At 43.9% G+C, this 21,878-nt stretch overlaps 1 protein-coding gene across 1 annotated transcript in view; it reads left to right on the top strand.

Moving 5' to 3' along the window:
- The window catches only part of LOC146208496 (gastric triacylglycerol lipase-like), a 43,846-nt gene that overhangs the window by 21,451 nt on the left and 517 nt on the right, over positions 1-21,878 (top strand). The window contains exons 3-9 of the mRNA XM_084578691.1: positions 337-544; positions 4,190-4,301; positions 6,504-6,654; positions 7,983-8,075; positions 9,643-9,801; positions 16,864-16,935; positions 21,306-21,374. Coding sequence (XP_084434817.1) covers positions 337-544; positions 4,190-4,301; positions 6,504-6,654; positions 7,983-8,075; positions 9,643-9,801; positions 16,864-16,935; positions 21,306-21,374 — 864 coding nt within the window. The remainder of the gene's footprint in view (positions 1-336; positions 545-4,189; positions 4,302-6,503; positions 6,655-7,982; positions 8,076-9,642; positions 9,802-16,863; positions 16,936-21,305; positions 21,375-21,878) is intronic.

Raw genomic sequence — 21,878 nt, forward strand, 5'->3', positions numbered from 1 at the left:
TATATACCCTATAGGTAGAAGGTTAACCAGGCATGCACGTTATTCGCAAGGAAAAGGGGCATCTTTTCCTCAGCCATCGCATCAACGATTACACACCACCCTAAATAAAAATGGGCACGCCAAACTTCACTGCAAGGAAAATGGCAAACTGGCTGTCCTTTTAAGTTGTACTCCGGGACTAAGCAGAAATAGTGTTTCTTTAGCGATTCGCTGCTCCCGTAAACTGTGACGCCTGCCTCGCCTTAATTGTATTGAATATTGGCCGGTCCTTGTTGCATATGCGTTTCTCTAACATATCTCCAATGCCCTCCTTCTCTCACGAAACAAACATTCCAGTCCGAGTTAATAGCGAGCAAGGGGTACCCTGTGGAGGAGCACACTGTAACGACCAAAGACTCCTACCTAATCTGGGTTCAAAGAATCCCGACGGGACGGGCAGGGTCAGAAGCACCCAGCAGACAGAGAAGACCTGTCGTCTTCTTGATGACTGGTCTCCATGGCACCAGTGCAGACTACGTGGCAAATATGCCTGACCAAAGCCCCGGTAAGACTGCTTGCTTAGAAGCTACGCCTACCAATATGATTTCCGTTTTCTAAACACTGAGTGGTTCTTGTTTAATCAGTAGCTTTAAATTTACAACTGCCTACGGGGACGTATGATCTCTTGCCTGTATAGAGTCAAGTTGAAGAGATACTTTAATTGCTGTTATGCATCCAGGCAAGTAACAATAAGCTAGGATTCAAATTTCGGTCATTGCACTACCCCCCCCCCCTTCCATTCTTTCCTCACAGAAATTCAAAACTTACTTCTCATAAAGGTTTGCTTTATTTTTTTTTTTCGCCGTAGTGGCAGTGAAACATTAGACAAGCTAAAAGGACTCTGCTCTAAAACTATTCAGCATGGGCCTTGTAGCAGCTTATATGCGCATTTCTTTGTGCTGTTAAGACCTTTTCACGGCATGAGATTATTGGGCCCTTTCAAAAGACTGTCACGCAGCCCAGTGTCCTGATCTATGCTGCTTTCAACGACTGTATTTCCTGGTGATTTTAGAGCCCGTTTTAATAACAGCATTCCTGGGAACTGGTGCTCTGCATACGACTCTTCGGAAAGTACGTTATCTTGGAGACATAAATACATAACTATATCACATATAGATATATATGATACTTTAGGTTTGCATATTTCATAAAACGTTGTATATTTCATATGAATTAACCTGTAGCAGCTTTTTGAAACTTTTTGAGAAAACTGGCAAGGTAGATTTAGGCCGACAGTTAGCGAAGTTATTTGGTTCTGCACCCTTGAAAATTACAACCTTAATAATTTGTAGTTTTTTGGGGAGAGCTCCCGTGGAAAAGGACAAGTTTACTATATTGATACGGGGCAGAAGGCTAACACAGGAAACCACAGCAGGTGATGAGCAAGTGTTCACAGCCCAGCAGAGAAGAACACAGAAGGTGTTCAGGCAAGCCCCAACGGTTTCTTCAGCTTCGTCGTCTCTCACTTTATTTTCTATCGTCGTCCTCTTCAGTGGCATATACGTAACATTACCCCGCCACGAAAAGCACAGTCCCGGTGCGCACTAGGACAAACTACTGCAAGGGTAGTACGGCTTCATTCTGGCGGCATGAACAATCTCGTTGCGTGGCATAGAGGACTGTCTCTCACTCTATTTTCTATCGTCGTCCTCTTCAGTGGCATATACGTAACAATATGTTCTAGTATTGGGGCAAGTATGTGCGACACAAAGCCTGCAATCCATTCTAAATCTCGAGGATTTAACAAAAACATTTACCGTCGATAAATTGATGTCACAAAGGTAAATACACAACTTTCCATCTACCCCATTTTATGTATAAGTGGTTATTATAATAACGAGTGGCCATGCAGACTAATGGTTCATTGCACACTCTTGATCCCAACTTGCTTCACTGACTACCGGTATACGCATGCAGGTTTATTTGTATCTTTCTTAAACACAAAACTCATCTATTCAACGTCGTATCTTACTTCAACGTTAGCAGATAGTTCGTGACAATATCGCGCACTTTCTGGCAAAGCCCAAGTATAAGAGAAGAAAATCAAAGAAGCAGAAGAAACATATAGGCTTCGCCGTGCTTTCCTGCCTGTAGAACGTTGTAAACAAACGACGCAGTACGCACTCAGTACTCTGTTGTAGTTTTACCCAACACTGGTCTATCTGATCTTCTGACCATCAGTACTGCCGGAAATATCTCAAAACAGTCACGCTAAGCGAGCAGCCCCCAGGGGGCAATCTACAAGCATCTGTCTGAAAGCCCTACTGCTACGCTTCAAATTGAACACAAAGCACGTGAATATTTCGTTTTATTTTGTTCCATTTCCACTCAATCGCACAAAATCGTTCGAGAGCGCAGTAGTTCAAAAACATGTCACAACATAAAAGCACAAATGCGAACCAAATGCAAACAAAGGGATTCTAGTAAGTAATAAATAAGGGCACATTCAGTTGATGAAGAGCGCTACAAGGAAACAGCAAAACTTACGTTCTTTATAAAGGCTTTTATTTGATGGAATGCTCACAGATGTTTCAAGAAAGTAAAAGAAATGACTTACCGTGTATTCAGGTACACATCCATACGTACACAAGAAGACTGAAATTTTGGTTGGAAAACAATTTCCCATCCCCTGTACCTTTTCAAGTTCCTGCGCTTTTTACAACGTTAGTAGGGCTTCTGACCTCGGGCCTTTTTACCTCACTATCAACTATCATGTGTGAGCCGATGATAACCGAGAAAAATGCTGCTAAGAAGATGGCGCCTGTGATGGGAAACATGGGCGGCAGCCATGTGGCGAGGATCAACGACATCCTGAAACCCACAAAAAAGCCAGTGGCTCTCAATAAACCTGAGCCTCCGGGCCAACTCGCTGTCAAGTCAGGGCTATTTCTTGTCGAACGCACATCGTAAGGTGATGAGGTTAATGTACACAAGGAAGATAGTGGTGGTGAAGCTCAGAAGAGAAAGCTAGCAGAAGAAATTCATCTGGAGGGGCAGCGACATCTGCATCGACACTCTGGAAAGAGTGCCGATCGTGTTGTCCTCAACCCTGAGATGGTCCCCAATATCATCTTTGAAAGCGATATCAGCGACGGTTTGGAACAGTAGGTTTTTCAGCACGGTTGATCAACAAGAACAGCGGTAGTACTGGTAGTAGTTAGAACGTAAGGGTGAAGAGTCGCTCAAACCATGTACATGCTGTTCGTCGTCGAGGTCTGGCCGTAGTTGATAATGACGAAGAACACAGCCTGCGCGAGCGCCATGTAGTAGAAAATTGCGATACTCAGTAGCAAAACGTGACGTGAAGGATACAGCTCCAAACAGAACTGAGTAACACCCATAGTTCCTCATTGTTACTCATGCTCACGAGGCAATGGTTGCGGCAAGGGTGCATCGGCGGATATGTTTATCTCCCTGGCGGAAAAAAAAAAAAAAAAAAAGCTGTCTAAAACTTACATGATGCCGCGCCTGAAGGTATCCGGTTCTTTTGCGCTCAAGCGAAGAAGACCGGCTTTGGTGAGAAGTCACTAACTTCACCCAGAAGGCGTAGAATCACAATACGAAGCCGCCGTTGTTACTACTTGGAGCGCAAATTCGCGCGCAATGCCCTCATGGACGTTGTGTCGACCTAAAAGCCAATTTAAGAACAAACACCCCGGCCTACACAAAGGGAAGAACACGTCTTTGCTGCCAGGCTGTAAGTTTTCAGTATAAAGAAGCATGCTAACTGCAGTGAATAAAAATAATATTGCAAGTAATTTAATTCATGAGACTGCGACGAAAATGATACTGTTTGCGTCAGCATGGTCAAATATGTAAAAAAATGACTTTTTTTCTCTTTCTGCTTTTACTCCGCCTTCCTCAGTTGGTTTGGAAAAAGGGCGACAAATACTTTACATATAATTTTCTGCAAACCAATTGTTATTATTATATTAATTAGTGCTTGTGTATTCAAAAAATACTGAAAGATTTATTACCGACCTGTATATACTTAAAATTTTACTAAAATATCTTTTTTTTTCAACGCTCATCACAAATCCATCTTAAAAATGGGATTAATAATAGCCACCTAATCGAAAGCAGAGCGCTACTGATGTCGACCAAGATGATTGCTTTAATAAATTTCCCCATGTTAATCTCTCACGTTTAGGTTTCATCCTGGCAGATCACGGTTTTGACGTGTGGTTGGGCAACGTGCGAGGTAGCAAGTATTCCAGCCATCAGCGCCTAAGTAAGAAGAACAAAGCGTTTTGGGATTTCAGGTAAACACGAGCAACGAAATGCAACTATTTTTTTTTCCTGCCGCACTCATGGTGGCGCATTCGATTCGTACTCACAAGAGCAAATTAGAGAGAAATAAAAGGTCCCTGAATACTGGGGAGCTGGGATCATTAGTCACTAATATTAGCAACATACCTGAAACATAAGGAACAAGTATATGTAAAATACTCACATGCTTTAACTTTCTGATGATTAAGTAGTTGCTACATTTACCGGTAAAGCGCGCACTCGACACAGTGTATTAGTAATCTATGTAACAAAGCATCTTACTAAAGAGTTGAAATAAATTGCAAAAATGAGCTTCGCATTACGGTCGACACACATTTAGGTCGTCCCGGGCATCGTTTCTGATATTACTCGAATCGTACCGGGCTCGTTGTACCGAAAATGCGTCGCCGTATCCCCGGTTTGAGAGGGAGCTTTCAAGGACGAGTCAAATTCCTTCCGAAGCAAATATTTGAGTGCCGCCGTCAAGCGGCGACCACAGGAACGCCATACCTATAGTACGCCTTGCCGGGATAGATGGCACCTGTACGTTATTGCATAAATCACTACACGTCTACTTCGAGAGCGAGTCAAAAATAATGCAGCAAAATGACGGGTGCCTCAATCATTTAGTGTTCGTTGATTGATAGGGCTAGTTGATAGTGTGACTGATTGATTAGTGAAATGTATTCGGTGAATTAGATCAGTGTGGTACACATGAATAATCTCGTGAGTGTGTCGCTGAGTTTGGATACGTGTGATGAAAGCTGTGGTTGGTATTATTCCGGCGGTGTTGTTCGACGTCTGACATAGTAGCAGGCGCGCGTAACAGTTCGAGAACTCATTTGAGGATGTGTCTTCTCGTGATGGTTATACCCGACTCGAGAAGGAGAAAAATGTTCGGTGAGGCACCTAGACCGTTGAAGCGAAGGCGGGATGCTAAGATACGAGCATTAGATACAGAACAGAAGCACTAGTACTACAGCGCTTCGCTTCCGTCTCTAATGCTCAGCTTCCTCTGCACACTAAGATGAGCTGAAACTACCAAAGATTGTAGACGCAGTGCTAAGCTAATCCTTAAAGCGTAAGATGGCGAGCTGAAAATTCAATGCCGTCTATAAATAGGAAGAGTAGCGGGTTCGATCAAAGTAGCACAGAGTCTAAGCAACAGATGAGGCAATGAGTGCGCACGTACGCTATCGCGTCTACCTTTATGGACTTGAGCGTCCGCCTGTTTTTTGATACCGCCTCTTTGCTGCGCACCTCCGTGTCTCTACTGAGATGCGCATAGCACTACATCACACTGCCAGGAATCAATAAAACTGTCCATGGCTACATCAGGTGCAAGTGAGGTTTTTGTAAAAAGATCTTCCTGCGCGATTTATTCCACCTACTCCAGTCGAAAGCACACTAGTGAACAGAACCGTATAGAACAGCGCAGCCGCAAAGCAGTGAAATCGTCTTGAAACCAGTCTTGTCTTGTTTTCTTTTTTTTTTTGTAGTTCGTGCCAAAATATAGTGAGCCTACCTAAAGATGAAAAACCAATTAGCCACCATTACCATATACCAGGGAAGATGCGTGTATGGACTAATACCTGTTTCAGCAGAGGGTGGGGAAGACGGTAAACACTAAGAAGTTGCCTACTGAAATGCAAGCGTATTCAAAGCGTACTATGAATGAAGTTTTGCACTGACGGCAGTTAAGAACCTGTCTGAACAATGGTTGCGATGGCAACCACCCGTAATGTAGTTACCATAAAAGGAGGGTATGTGGCAGGGCAGAAGTGCACGTCCAAGGGGCGATTAACAAGGAAGGATGGAGGAATCGGCAGCTGGGGGATTGTTATACTTGAAGCGAAAGGTTTTGGAGAGTTCGATTCGTGTGTGTTCAGATTTCTTACCGTTGAAGCAAGATTCGGAAAGTAACAATGGAAAACATAAAGAAAGTTGGAAACGGCTTACAAAGGAGATGGTTGCAAGAAGGACAATGCGGAGGGAGCTTATCGCCGACAAGAAAACGAGAGAACATGACGAGAGTAGAGGAATACGGCAGGCCCCGTCTAAGGCGCCCGATGATAAACGCGCCCATATAGAAGAGTACCAATGTATTTATCTCTAAACACGCTTTGTTTAACATACATTGCTCTTACTTACCTGACCTTTTTTTTGTAGTTGTTGACGTACACTCCTTTATGCAGCTTTGACGAAATGATAGAATATGACCTACCAGCGCAGATAGACGCCATCTTACACAAAACGGAGCAACAGGCGCTGTTGTACGTTGGTTGGTCCCAGGGAACTTTGATAATGTTTGGCTTGCTTGCCTCAAGACCGGAGTACAACGGGAAGGTAAGCAGCACGCTGCAGTGACAGTAAATGGTAAGATGCAAATACTTTAAATGGCGATGTTATCACTGGCAGGCTGTCTGATGGCTGAATAAATCCGTTTTATCAGAGGAGGCAGCTGGTGATCTCCTGGCTTAAAAGGTTAGAAATTCGCTATAAATATTTACACTACCCTCGTTGCAACAGTTTTTCTTGTATTGGAGCTATGTATGGATTTGCGAAGAGCTTAATCTTCAGCCTCCTTCTTCTACGAACACAGCCACATCTTTAATATGGCGGCGTCTTCTACCTCTTTTTGAATGCTATGTACTAGCGGCGGCAAGAGCTATGACTGACACTTAACCACTTGCTGTCACTAAGCACTCTTTGTGCGTGCGCACGCGTGTGATTGTGTGAGGGTTTCAGTTTAAATAGCCTTCACAGCATAGTGAGGAACTGCGTAAATTATCAAGGAATCAGTGCAGTGAGGTTTTTTACGTCAATGTGTAAGCTTCCGTATTGGCGCCAGCAGCCGATGTTGAATTGGATTATCTCATGATGGAGAATTCGTAGTAATCATGCATTGTTTCATCATCTATTAGTGCAGCAAATGAGTGCACATTCCATATTAGCAGTATACCAAGGTTGTGCACATTTCATATTACCATGCCTAAAAAGGAGGTTTTATTTTGGCTTAAATGCTGTCATTCGGGCTGTCAAATAAATTTGACAAAAAAATAATCATTATGCCGCAAACAACACGCAAGGGCTAAATATGCTGACTTCAGAGATCCTCTTCCTCCTAACCTTAATGTTATATTTTTGGATTCGCAGTGTAGTGTTTCAAACCTAATACAATGCCGGTTGTTCCATTTGAACATTCAGGAATTGTATATAATGAACCCAACACGTCCGCAAATTACAGTTTGTCAGTCTTATATTTATCTTCTAAAACAAACCATTCCTGAAATCATTAATGAGGTAACATTTGAGTCATAATAGCTGCACGAACATTTTTTCATCTTTTATCATGAAATTTCTTTCGATATCTAGTCTGATCTGTCTATTTTTGTAGTCGTTAAAGTAGTCAGTCCATAAGCAATGCACTGAAACATTCACAGAAAGACTGAGGTCACAGGTATCGATGAAAAAGAAAAATAATTTTTCGCCCGTGAGTACATTTCTTCTGCTCAGAAAAGTTAAATGAGTTCTTAATGATCGAGACAGAGGTCTAGTAGTTACAACGGTGCATCTTCCTATTGCAATAAGGAATGCCTGTCATATGCGCACTCAATTCACTGTCGAGGTAGTTACGAAGTTTTCTGAATTTCTCTCTCTGCTCTTGAACCAAGGTTTTGCTGTTCAACGCCTTTGCGCCAGTAGCCTTTCTGGGTCACATGACTTCGAAGATTAGGACCTTGCTTCCGTTCGCCGACACGATTGAAGTAAGTACCACATTTTTTGCCAACAAATCAGCAGGCTCTGAGCCAACATTCAGATATCCATGGTTTTAAGACATTAGCTCTTCATATGTCCTTTTCTTAACCTATATATATATATCTGTAAAAAACACACTTTTTTAGCCAGGCGTAAAAACTACCGTATAAACGTGTGAGAAAAAGTTCGAGTGGTTAGGGCTTCACCTCCCAAAGTGAGTCAGATTTCGAGGAATGCCGTAATAGGAGACCGCGCACAGTTTCGAGCACTGAGGGTAACATGCGCTGACGTCATGCGCTTCTCCTGCGTCGAAAAGCGGCCTCCGCGTCTCGGGTCAAACCCACGCCTTTGGGACCAGATGTCGAGTTCTCTAACAGCCTAAACGTCTGCAGCATCGTTTATGAAGTAGGAGCTAGACTCTACAATATTTTCAGCCGAAAATTTTTGTTGAAAGGTTTATACATTTTTTTATTTATCGCGAAGATTATGCTAAGGACCTACCTCGTTCAACGCTAAGGACTACTTCGTTCAACGTTAGAGCAAATGTTGCTTTTTGATGGCTTCTCATACATATGGCTAAACTGTTCTGCAGGTTTAGTGCATCCTATTTCAGAACATAACTCATTGTAATTCACAGATTATCAATTGTAAACTGATCCTTCTTAGTATACAATTCTGATAGAGAGAAGCTTCTATGCGTGGCCATAAGCGTCTTTTGAAGTAAAAATCACAGGTAGGTCCGACTCATGAACAAGCAAAGTACGTAGTGCGGCGGCCAAAGCATTGCTGAGTTGGCTCCGAAGAAGACAGGATAATTTCTTGGGATCACAAGTAATAATACCAGCGGAATAGCTATTCATTACTGATTTATTTATTTATTTATTTGGACACTATCACGCTCTTTGATATGTTGCAAAAATTACAGAAAAATCTTTCCCTCGGCTTTCTCATGTAAGCAATAACGAGCCCCTCATCTTAACTGCATTTGATTAAAAACGGAGTGTTTCTTAACGTAGGTGCACATTTGAATGGTTTGAATGGTTAAGATACAGAAATGGAGATGACGTAGGCGGGCACGTGGATCAAATTTGAGCTGGTGTCGAGGAGGAAAGAATGAAAGTACTGGTTAGTTCAACAACACTTGCAACCATTACTTTAAACATGTGGTCAGTGCGGGAGTGTGTGTGGGAATTTGTAGTGCAGGAGTTTGTAGCAAAAATCAGTGCGGGAGTTTGTAGCAATTAGAAACTTTGTTGGAGTAATTCGTTTGAGTAAATATTTTTTGCAATGTGAAAATTCGTGAAAGTTAGGAGGTCGTTCCTAATTTTGGTTAAGTAAGGAGCAACAGCATTTCAAGTGCTGAAGCGCGCTCCATAGTATTGCGAACAGGATTACACCGAGAAGGATCTAAACTTTCGAGTTGTATATTCAAAGGGCGCAGCCGTCCCGTAAGTTGCAGATATACCAAAAGGCTTGATATCCGAATCGGTGTTTTCGCTCGCAAAAAAGCTCAGGTATCTCTGATGTTCCTAAATTTATCCAGGTAAACCGTCTTTTCGATTTTATTTCTTTCAGAAAGTGCTGCAGTTGTTCCTCAAGGGAGGTGCCTTTAAGAAGCAGAGCATCGCCATAGATGCCATGAAAAAACTATCATGCGGACGCATCCGAAGTGGCAAGTTGTGCCGTGCAGGCTTCTACTTCCTGAATGGAGGATTTCCTATAGAAATGAACCAGGTACCTCATGTTCTCATCATTCTATCAATAAATTATATTTAAATGCATAATTTTCAGTTAACAGGCACTAGAAAAAAGATCGAAATCGGCGCTGTTCCACCAATGTTAGCGATCTATTTGATACTGGCAGAATATTATTGCCAGCTTCACAAAGCTTGCATCATCCTCACCCCAATCCTGTAATCCTCAGTAATCGTAAAAAATATGCTTGTGTTGTTATGATTATTTGTGACCTGGACAAACTCAGTTACTCTTTCGATTAAAGTTACCAGTTCTCTAAAAAGCATTCTTCGCACTATTAAAAATATTTCACGAACCAGATTTTGTACTTTTGTAATTATGTATAAAGGGGGGCAGAGTAGTAGGAAACAAAACGCACATTTCTTCCTCATCTTCCTTCTGTTATAGTGCATCAATAACACTTGATTATAGCTGTATGAAGTTCCATACGCTTTCTGTATTTGAGAAGCAGCTTTGGTAATTGTTTCCTTTCTGCTGTCTCGCTGCGAACCCCCTAAACAGTGGGTTTTAGTGATGTCCAATTCATGTGCGGCATACAGTTAACAGGAAACCTTGCGCATCATTTCCCAAATTGAAGTGTGTGCTTTTTTCATATTGTGTGATTAGTTACGAATTGTAATTGTATCACTTTGCCCCGTTAAGCTCTGTCACAGCGTATTTTTGTTTCTTTCTTTTGTTTTTGTTTATTGCCAAGGCATTCATGCTGAAACGTGCGCTAAGGAGACAAATCTAGCCCAAGTAAATGGTATTTGGATGAATTAAGTAGACAAAGCTATTCTGGGGACATGTGTTTTTCGTGTGGGAATAGGATTCGCTCTCTGCGGCGCCCATGCTGACAGCCCGTTGAGTCGTTGAAAACTAGGCCTTCTCATTTATGTCCACAAGTTTGGCGTGAATAATCCGCGTTTGCTTGTGCGAGAAGAAAAAGCTTTGTTCGCGATGTTGTCGGAAGCTAGAAGATCTTTTCGTGCAAGGCAAACAAAAATAAATAACCGATGGAATGTTCTCTGTGGGTACTTGAACAGTCTAGCCAATCTTCTTACCCTTAGCTTTCCCTTCGCTACGACATTGCTAAATAAATAGGCTCATTTTGTTCTTGGTTGTCTAGACAGAACATGTGGATGCAAATTTCCTATCAAGAACCATCGAACAGTAACTACAGAATGCTTCCACCATCCCATGTGTGGGTAGCGGACAAAAAAAAAAGAAAGAAATGAACGCTGCCTTCGCAGCTGCCTCAGTTTTAGAGCGAAGCTCTTATGATCCAATTCGACGGTGTAGCCACGTCGCAGTTGGTGCCGTTGCTGGTGTAATCGAGCGAAAGGGAGTCACAAGCCACAGGAGAGGCATGAGCCACAAGAAAGGAATGGGTCAAATAGAATTTCTCAGAAGAGAAAGAAGAGCCACGAGCTCTGAAATAAGAGCCTAGAGCTCTTCGCCGCTCGCTCGTGGCTCTTATCTCGTTTCTTCTGAGAAATCCTATTTGGCTCGTGATAAAATAAAGAGGGCTTTACTGGGCACACGTACACACAAGCATCTCTCAGATTATTCGCCTCAATAAACCGCAAAGGCGCTTAAATATCTATGCTAAAATTTCGTATTTCGGAGAATCGTAACTTTCTTTAGAATTCTTTTTTTGTAGAAAACAAAACGTACTGTCCCAGAATATTCTTACTTCCGTGACGTCATGACAGAGACGCACTAGCTGATACAGCAGGCCAGGTACACACGGCCAGCGGGCAGCAACACGTCACAAAACGAGGTCAAAAAAGGCGTGCACACTTCGTTATGTTCTTCTTTCCTTCTCCCTGCTCTCCTGAAGACATCAAGTACGTAACACTTCCCCGCTCGCAGGCGAAGCCCTCAGAGTGAGTCAGTCCTCAGCAGGATTGTGACAAGATTTCACCCTAGCGACGTAAGTAACATCAGTGCGTAGGGTACGTCGGCCCCTTTTGATGAGGCTCGCAATCCGATAGGCGAGGTCACTCACTTTCTCCGGGATAACTTAGGGGCCAATATAGTGAGCGAGCATTTTATGCCTTAAAGCACGCTTTTTTGCAAAACCTGGAAGCCAGACCAGCTCTCCAGTGAGTTAGGCGACGCGGCGATGGTGATCGTCGTAGCGAGATTTGGAGCGCTTCTGTGAAGCGAGAATTCTCAGGAAAACTATCCGGCGGTCTTCTTCAGCCCGGCAGAGGATCTCAGCAATCCCAGGGTCGTCGTCCGGGAAGACGGGAGGATGGTGTCGGAGGTGTGCGGGCACGAAGGAAAAAGAACGTTTTGTTTTCTGTTGAGCGGCATATTTGCGTATGTTACGAGTGGTAGCACCGAGTCCTACTCCATGTGGTCAGCGGTGACGCAAATGGAAAACATGTTGGTGAGCTTCCGGTTGATTCACTCGGTCAACTCATTTGTGTGTGGTCGGTAAGTGGTAAAATGCCGGAAACGCGTTGCGCTCAAACGAAGGAGCTCTTCGACATCACCTGTGAACTGGTGACATCGGTCGCTGAATAAACCGTGTAGGCCTATGGTGCAATATAAAAAAGTACAGTTAGAAAGAGGGAGATCTGGCATGCAGTAGTCGAGGGAAGAGCTGCCGGCCATAGTAACGAGTGAGGTAATCACTGGAGGGGGAAATCCAGTGGTTGCGGGCATGATACTTGGAAAGGGGCCCCAGTAGGTCTGCCCCGACCTGCTGGAAAAGAGTTATATGAGACGTCATAAACCGTAAGAGATTGGAAAGCGCCCCGGAGCGTTTGTGACTCACGCCAATGGCACAGCTAGCCACATGTTTCTTGCATGGTTCCACTTATGCGCGGCCAATATAATCTTCGTGGCTGCTATGGAGTGTCCTTGCTGATCCCCAGAAGTTCCGAAGTGGAGTCGCCATGCATACCGCACAAAATAAAAGATTTATAGGCTGTCAGGTAGCACCAGAAGGTAGCGAAGACCAGGGGCAGAGTAGTCCTTGCATAAAAGACCACCCACTAAACGAAGGGGACTGGAAGCGATGAGATCCTGTCCAGCGATAAAAATGGTTTGAGATCCTCGTCTTGACTCTGACCAGTGTGGAAAGTATGAGCATCAGGGTATAGAAGTAAAATCGTACCGATGTCATCATCAAAGTTTTTGGCGCTACATTCTGTCATGACAAGTGGCAAACTTGAGAGACAATCCTCGTCAGAGTGCTGGCGTCCACCTTTGTACGAAACTGTGCAGTTGAGCTCTTGCAAATGGTTTGTTTTAGTTTGGGAGGCTTAACGTCCCAAAGCGACTCAGGCTATGAGCGACGCCGTAGTGGAGGACTCCAGAAATTTCGACCACCTGGGGTTCTTTACCGTGCACAAACATCGCACAGCACATGGGCGCGTTGCTTTTCGCCTCCATCGAAAAGCGGCCACCGAGGCCGGGATTTGATCCCGCGTCCTTGGGAACAGTAGTCGAGCGCCGTAACCACTGCGCCACCCCGGCGGGGATTACCCACATTATTCATCGTAAGCCTTATGTACAGTCTTTGTTCTTTACCAAAATAAAAGCGGTGGCCCAGGTACTGCATGACTCTTCAATAATACCCTTCTTGAGCATATCCAGAATCTTTTCAACGACGCATGGTGTTCTGTTAGCGACACTCTATACGGCATGTGTCGAATTGAATGTGGGTAGCCAGTGTCAACGCGATGCATTATTGGAATGCACCGTGAACCGCTGAGTTCCGAAAAGTGGAAGGTCAACGTGTACTTGATAACCAGCACGACGCCCAAAGTACAGAGTTCTTCACTATTTAGGGATTTCTTGATCACTCGACTTTGTTGTGAGTCAGGGACTGCAGCGGTATCAACTTCGCCATGTGCGTACGCATTGAAAGCCACCAACGGAGCGGCATCTTCGCTACACGCGGCAATCCTCATATTCACAGACAGAACTACAAATTACGAAGACCAATTGATGGCCTGCAGTTGGGAACGCTCCTTCACCACCGACACTAGGCAATCTATATATAGACCAGAATCAGTTCCTTTGCACAGTTAGAATGAAGCACTGCTACCGTATCATCAAAAGGATATAGAAACCACGGTTGGAGCACGAACATGGGACACTCACTGTAGAGTGAGCTGGCACATTGGTATCATCGGATACGCAAAACGCATCCACACGCACTGTTGACTCCTCCAAGTGTCCAGAGAGAAGGGAACTCTCAATTCAGAGTTCTCAAGAGCGACAGTCCTCTCTAACGCCACGCATTCTCAAAACGTCAATACCTAGGATCACGTCACGCGTGCATCGCGGAAGCACTGCAAAGGCCGCTGCGAATATTCTTCCGAGGGACACCACAACACCGCATATTCCGAGAGGGCAAAAGTTCCCGCTCGCACCATGAAAGTTGATATTGGGGTCCCAAACGCACTCAACACTGCGGCCTAACCCCTTCTTAAGCGATAAACGTCAAATAGAAGCGGTTCCTCTCGAATCCACTAAACCTATTCTCGCCGCACCATGGACAAGCAGATATACGGTATTCTTTAACATAATAACAGGTGGAGGAATTTCTGCAGGCAGCGCACTGTTTCCAGCGGTTTCACCTCCAGCAGCCGCGCTCACTAGTTTTCCAGCACAGGCGATAGAGACCGGTGCGCCATGGCCGTGAAGACGAACAACGGCGCGTAGATGAGGCAGGCGGTGTGAAACACTTCGGTCGGAAGCAGGGGAGCGGCTGCGTGGTCCGTCGGTCTGAGGAAAGTCGTACGAACAGCAAGGCTGCCAAGGAAAGTCATAAGGAAAGTCATAAAGTCATAAGGTCATAAGAATGCGTACGTAACGGAGCATGGTTGACGGGTCGTTCTTCCGGGTCATTGGACGGCTATGACAGTAGCGAGCGATGTGTCCTTCGATACTGCAGCGGTGGGGCTGTGCGACGGAGATCCCGTTTCCAGAAAGACTCCGAGGAAGTAAGACGCATTGGGTAGCCAAATGTATCTTCAGCCCTTCGGGCTGGACGCCGGAATGAGCTTGAAGGTGGTGGTTGCGGACGGTACTTGTATGTACTGCATCGTACTGCGCTGAGAGGTGAGCCGGGCGTGAGTTGCAGCGAGGCGAGTGACCCAGGGCTACCGAATCTTGGCCTCATGATGTTGGGGAAGATGATTTGTGCAAATGGTTTAAACACCAGAGAATTGGATGGACCTTGTCTTGTGGCACTAGTGTTGCTGCCCGCTGGCATGTGTACTTGGCCTGCTGTATACCAGCCAGGGCGTCTCCATTGCGACGTCATGGACGTAACAATGTATGCGAGTTATGCAGAAAATGGAAGAAGTTTTACGGTTCCTCTCGGTTTATTAATCTGTCATCTGATGGGTTGTCAGTGGCGAAAGTAAAGAAAGGAAAAGTGCTAATAACAGTTTTGCATCGCGATAAATCTATTAGTGCTTTTGTTGTTCTGAATAATATTTGCCTACACCTACGTCGACGTATTTACACGTTTGGTTTTGTGAATGAGTTATGTTATCTATTTTCGCGTAATTATTATATTTGTGTTTAAGCTACAATGTTGGTGTCACCTTTGGGGTACCACAATGAAATATTTCCATGCACCTGTTCTTTCATTCCGTATTTTTGTTAAGTTGTCAGCTATCATTTTCTTAGAGCCTAATCTCGGATTTGTTTTATGGTTGTGATATGAAATATTTAGGAATGTCATCACCTTGACAAGCCATATATTCACGACGTGTTTTCTCTGGCTGCCTCAAGTACTTCGCGTACCGAAGCGCATGATTTAAGCGGTCCATAATGCAAATATATGTTCTTCGGTGAATAAAACAACAGTAATTCCTACTTCTCGGAATCTTTGGTACAATGAGATGTAGAAGGGAGGAGGAGGAAACAACTTTATTCAACCCACTATTAAGCGTCGAGAATGTCCTGGGCCAGAGTCCTGGGACCCCGCCGGGGTGGCGCAGTGGTTACGGCGCTCGACTACTGTTCCCAAGGACGCGGGATCGAATCCCGGCCTCGGCGGCAGCTTTTCGATGGAGGCGAAAAGCAAGGCGTCCGTGTGCTGTGCGATGTCAGTGCACGTTAAAGAACCCCAGGTGGTCGAAATTACCGGAGTCCTCCACTACGGCGTCTCTCATAGCCTGAGTTGCTTTGGGACGTTAAACCCCACAAACCAACCAACCAACCAAGGCCAAGATGTATACAAAGTCAAAGGGAGCCTCAGCCCGTTAGTCTCAGTTCACTTATCGAAACATTGGCTACGCCATTGAGGCTTTTCCTCAACCCTTGTTCGGTTTCTTTTCACTTGAGTGTAATGAAGAAGTTCGTGAAAGGCTTTTATATATATATATATATATATATATATATATATATATATATATATATATATAAAGCTTCGATACGTTCCTATTCTTAATAATACAGCGCGTAATTATCCGTATAAATGCATGGTTAGTGATGGGCCCTTACTGCCGACATTTTTACAGACTGCCGTCTCCCGCAGGGCGAAAACGAATGAAATAAGCTTTAAGAATCAAGTATATAAAACAACGATGTTTGATCATGTCATCTGCGCACTATGTGCAGAGAGATTATTGCCCAAGGTAAACTCTAAAGGAGCTGCAAAAAATTCAGTTTGCAATCATTTGAAATTCTGTAATGCTTGATTGTAATTCTGAAATGGCTTCATGAGTCTTTTTGAAAGCATGCGCGTCTCAAACCCAATGACTAAAACGAAGCACCAAATATTGTCCGAGGCAAGAACTTATGTTCCAAGGTTATGCTAGAATCATTCAATCAATCAACTGCGCGGTATACGAAATTGCTTCCCTAAATATTTCAACAGAGAGCGTGAAACCTTGAAGAAATTTGATCTTACTCTACAAGCAAATAATTCTGTATCGCCAAACAGTCCTCAAGACAAGCAAGAAATCTTTGCAAACCCGCAAATCTCATAGTTTATTCAGCTTTCCAGTATTGTCACGTTTATGTTCACTGTTTTCCTACTATCATGAGAAAATTAAATGACAAGTTATTTCACTGCTCACCCAGACGCGGCTACCAGTGTACTTGGCCTTTGAACCGACGGGAACTTCAGTGAGAAACTGGCACCATTACGCACAGGTATGTTTCCTGTAATGTGCATGCATTACTTCTTTGTCTAGTTGTGCAGTTTCGTTCCCTTAATAAAAGAGGGCAAAATCTATAACGTAAGCGCACTATAACTACATTCGCTAGTTCAGTTCAATTCCATACTTCACTCCTATTTTAGCCGCCACCCTTTGTGTTCACCATACAGCAGAACAATTAACAACGCACGTCCCTCTTGAGCGTGATGTTGCTGGTTGACTGATGTTGGTCTTCATAGTTATTGTCACGAGCAGTGTGGCAAACTCTAACATGCCGTTCGCCATTAAAGACAGTTTAGAAATATTATATTCTGGAAGAGAGCTACCTGTAGTCAAAGGGACGTACTACCGGATTCGTTCCCTTTGCAGGCGTGACGCTTTCATTACAGCTGTTTTAGCTGCGTTATCTTTCACTTTTGTTATTCAGCATGCGCTCATTGTGTAAATCCTTCCCAAACAGTCTACATAAGCTTCATACTGACCCTAAACGCATGTGATAAACACGATGTGATCAAAAGAATCTGACGCAGGATGAGTGTGTTAAAGCAAAAGGAAAAAGTCTCCTTTTCTAGTCCCTCTAAAGGCGCTGTAGAATTGCATTTCGTTTTAGATGGATCTTTTGATCGGAGACTCATCCTCGAGTAGGCTCGCAGAGCCCTCCAGCGATGGCGCTAATATATTTCGCCGGCAACTTCGTCGCGGAGGTAGCTCACAAATTGCGTAACGTCTGTACACTGGCACATGAGGCGTGAGATATTGGCGGTGGCTTCTATCGTGCACCACCGAGAAGTATTTGGGGGTGGCACTTTTAAGCGAAAGAGGACATGGTGTTGAGGAAGCTACAAAAGCATAGCTGATTGCCGTGTTGGTGAACCCTGAGGATTGAAAGGCCAGTGCTTACACAGCCTTGCAGTAGAACGGCGTTGGTGCTGCGATACATGCAGCGATGTATGGGCTGGTAATATGCAACCATGATGTCAGCCGTGATATAGTATAGGCGGCATAGATGAAGTCGGTTTTCATGGAATAGCAGCCAAAACCTCTCGGATCCGGAGTAAAAAAAAAAAAGAAATATCCGCCAGACGTTTTCCCCTCGGGTAACGTGCTTTTACATCGCATTTTTATAGCTGCAGTCGGCTTCGTAGTGTTCTTGACTCTTCGTGCACAATTAGAAGTCACTGCTTTGGTTCTGTCGTTTCATGCGTCACTGTCTGTGAATGTGCTATCATTGCGGCCGCTTTTTGCATCGCTCATATACAGCATCTTCGGCTTCGGCCGCGCATGTAGCTGATCCATGACATCGGCATCGCTGAACCTCTGCTTGGGCCGCAGAGCCGCGTCTGTCTCTTTCACCATAGTAGAACTGGCCGGATTTCATCATCATCATCATCATCATCATCATCATCATCATCATCATCATCATCATCATCATCATCATCATCAGCCTGATTATACCCACTGCAGGGCGAAGGCCTCTCCCATATTTCTCCACTTAAACCGGTTCTGTGCTAGCTGCATCCATTTGACCCCTGCGAACTTCTTAATCTCATCCGCCCACCTAACTTTCTGCCGCCCCCTGCTGCGCTTTCCTTCCCTTGGAATCCAGTTTGTTACCCTCAGCGACCATTGGTTATCCTCTGTTCGCACTACATGTCCTGCCCATGTCCATTTCTTCTTCTTAATTTCTACTAGAATGTCGGTAACTTGAGTTATTTCTCTGACCCACTCTGCACGCTTTCTATCTCTTAATGTTACCCCTACCATTTTTCGCTCCATAGCCCTCTGGGTTGTCCTCAACTTAAGTAGAACTCTCTTGGTTAGCCTCCACGTTTCAGCCCCATAGGTGAGTACAGGCAAGATGCAACTGTTGTATACTTTCCTCTTGAGCGATACCGGTAAGCTGCTAGTCATAATCTGCGAGTGCTGGCCAAATGCACTCCATCCCAATCGTATTCTTCTTATTATTTCCTTTTCGTGGCCCGGATCAGCGGTTACTACCTGTCCTAAGTAGACATATTCGCCTACTACTTCCAGTATTTCGCTACCTGGCCGGATTTATTGTGCCGCTTTTTTGCATCACGAACCATCCACAATGAAATCACCACCTGGGTGGTTCCCATAACAACAGCCTTCTGTTTAAACAATCGCAGTGACACCGCCGCGGGGGCCTAAGATGATCCCTTAATTGAGTGCCAACCTCTGATGCTCAATTATAGCTTCCTCTGCAAAAAAGTGACATCTCCATCGTTGCATGAGATATGTCTAGACCTGGCTGACTGGAGGCAGTCATTGAAAGTACCGCAAAACGCATCACCTGCGTAACACAGCACATACCTCCTGCTGAGTTTTGCAATTCGTGAACCATAATATAAACGTAAAGAAAGCAGTGCTACGGATAATTATTTTTGTCTCGCTACCATTCTGTCTGAAAAGTTGGGACCTTTAGTAATTAGTTTCTCTTTATGTTCGACCTCAGTCTCTCTGCGGTTTCCGGACGATATTGGCTGAATATGAGCTAAAGGCTTTTTGCCCAATAAACTTATCCTATCCTATTGGGCATTCACAACAGCAGGAACATAAGATGATCTCGTTTTCTGACTGCGCTGGACCAAACACGAAGGGGGGGTACACGCAGCGGCGAACGGTGGCGGCAGGAGCGCTCGCTTCCCCGGCTGCTGAGCTGGTTATGAGGAACAGCGGTGATGGCAACGCGAAACGCAGGAATGGGCGCCAAAGAGCTGCGCTCCAATATTAGAAAACAACCTCAAGGCCCATATATGTTTGATTAGCATCCACATACGTGCTAGGCGGAATTATATCTACGCCCATTTTAACTTACCCCTGAAAAACGGATGCCTATGGTGAGTCCTTGGTATAGACTTTGCACGTGCGAGAACCTTGAACAGTCTACGATATGACTAAAGCTTGCGACCAAACTTTGCACCACATTATAAAAATCATGATGTTGAAATAACTTACACACTCAGTTCATACCACGTACCCTTTATTGTATATTTTGATGTCATCTGCCTTATGTTATATATACCCGTATATAGCTGTGCACTTCTACATTAGAGCTTATTTTCGCCTTTCTTCTCTTAGTAGTGACATCAGAGGGAAATCCTTTGTTGTGAAGGTATATATATATTGTCACGGACAATACTATACGGACAATATCAATACTTTTTCTTACTATATTACTTGCCCTCTGTCTTCCTGATGTTTTTTGAAAAGGGCCTCTGGCTTTTTACTAGTATTTTGCATTCAAATCTAGAAATTCTAATCAGTACGTTGTACGCAATCTCGTCTGGTGCACAAATATTCAGTTTATTTTATCTTTCACTCCTGAATGCCATTTTTATTGTTAATGTTACCATTATTTACGAAGATATAAATTTTTTGTTTGTTTCCTGTAAATACATTGGTTTACTTTTGACACTTGGTGTCATGCACATTCATAGTCTTTCTCCCGTTGTGTTCATTACTAGCCAAAGACTAGAGCTGCAAGCAGGGCTTGCGTGCATTTTCTGCCGCGTCAAAAGGACCACGAAGAAGAAAGAAGGCTGAGGAACATTAACTAAGCGGCAACCGTGAAGGGATGTGCATCACCTACTCTTAACTAAAGCTACCGGAAAGCGGAAAATACGTAGCCATGGCACCATTTAATTCTGCATTCCTGTCATAAATGTTTGTCTTCCTCACGCAGCTAATTTTTTACAGCGAAGTATTTTATTGGATTGCTTTATATATATAGTCCTGCATTCTACAGTGATACCTACAGCGTCATACCCGAATTATTTAGAGAAATAATTTATTTTCACCCGCTATAGTGAGGAGGTTAATTGAATTGAATTTTTTGAAACAAATTAACTTGATTTCAATTCACTTTCACCTGCCTCGATGTGCAGGTAGCGAAGTGGAAGAAGGGAAATCCTCCTTTCTACATTTACTGAACATTATGGAGAGAGAAAATAGAAGAGCGAAGGGAGAGCTGGTTTGTCCGCGACGAGAACCCTAGTGATTTGCAAGGCTGTGATGAAGGAGGAGTAATGCGCAACACGGAAGTAGCTGTGTTAGAAAAAAACCCACCAGGTTGAGCAAACCGTCACTCAAATATTGGAATATGCTGGCAATGTACTGGTCCGACTTAGGGCCGGAGCTGTCAACAAAATGCCAATGTTGCGTCCATGAACTTGCGCTGCGTGGACAAAAGGTGGAGGGTGACAATGTGGGCAGACTAATGTGCAACATGAGGATAGTTGCATGACAAAATGAGGGCTACATGTGTAAACCAAAGCTACGACGGCTTTCGCTCCTTCACGATGTTAATTCGGTAAGCCTAGTTCTATTTTCTTTTTTTCGCAGATAATAAAGTCCAACCGGTTTCATAAATACGACTGGGGACGCAAAAGAAATATTGAAATCTACGGAAAGGTATGTGTACATCACTCTAACTCAAGCTGAGGAGGGCGTCGCTAAAAATTAGAGCTAAGTAGAAACCATGTTTTAATAAAACAGTAGTTAAACATTCACTAGCCCGGCCGCTAATGCATAGCTACCTATGTTTAATACTGTGTCTATAAGCAATGAAGATCAGCGGAGCCCTCTTGCCTATCAGCGAATCTATAGATATAGCACCAATAGTATTTTGCTGCGTATATTGCCTAAAAAATTGACTCATTATTTTTAAAACACGGCGAAAGACGCTCAGCATAAGTATCTATAGAACGCATCTGATCATTAGGGATCAATTGTTCAATTTTTCATGACACTGCCGTCGTAGGGAGAACTGGTATAGGTTATTCTTTCATCCAGAAGAGTACTTAAATTTACAGCAATAAACATTTTAGGATGAGTTAGAGAAATAATTTAAATTAGGGACGGAACTAAATCGATAGTAGTTGTCCTTATTAGGCTACTTCATAAATATTGGCGGGA

The sequence above is a fragment of the Amblyomma maculatum genome, chromosome 1 (genome assembly GCF_055883805.1).
Source record: "Amblyomma maculatum isolate TAMU_Amacu chromosome 1, ASM5588380v1, whole genome shotgun sequence".
Taxonomy (NCBI): Eukaryota; Metazoa; Arthropoda; class Arachnida; order Ixodida; family Ixodidae; genus Amblyomma; species Amblyomma maculatum.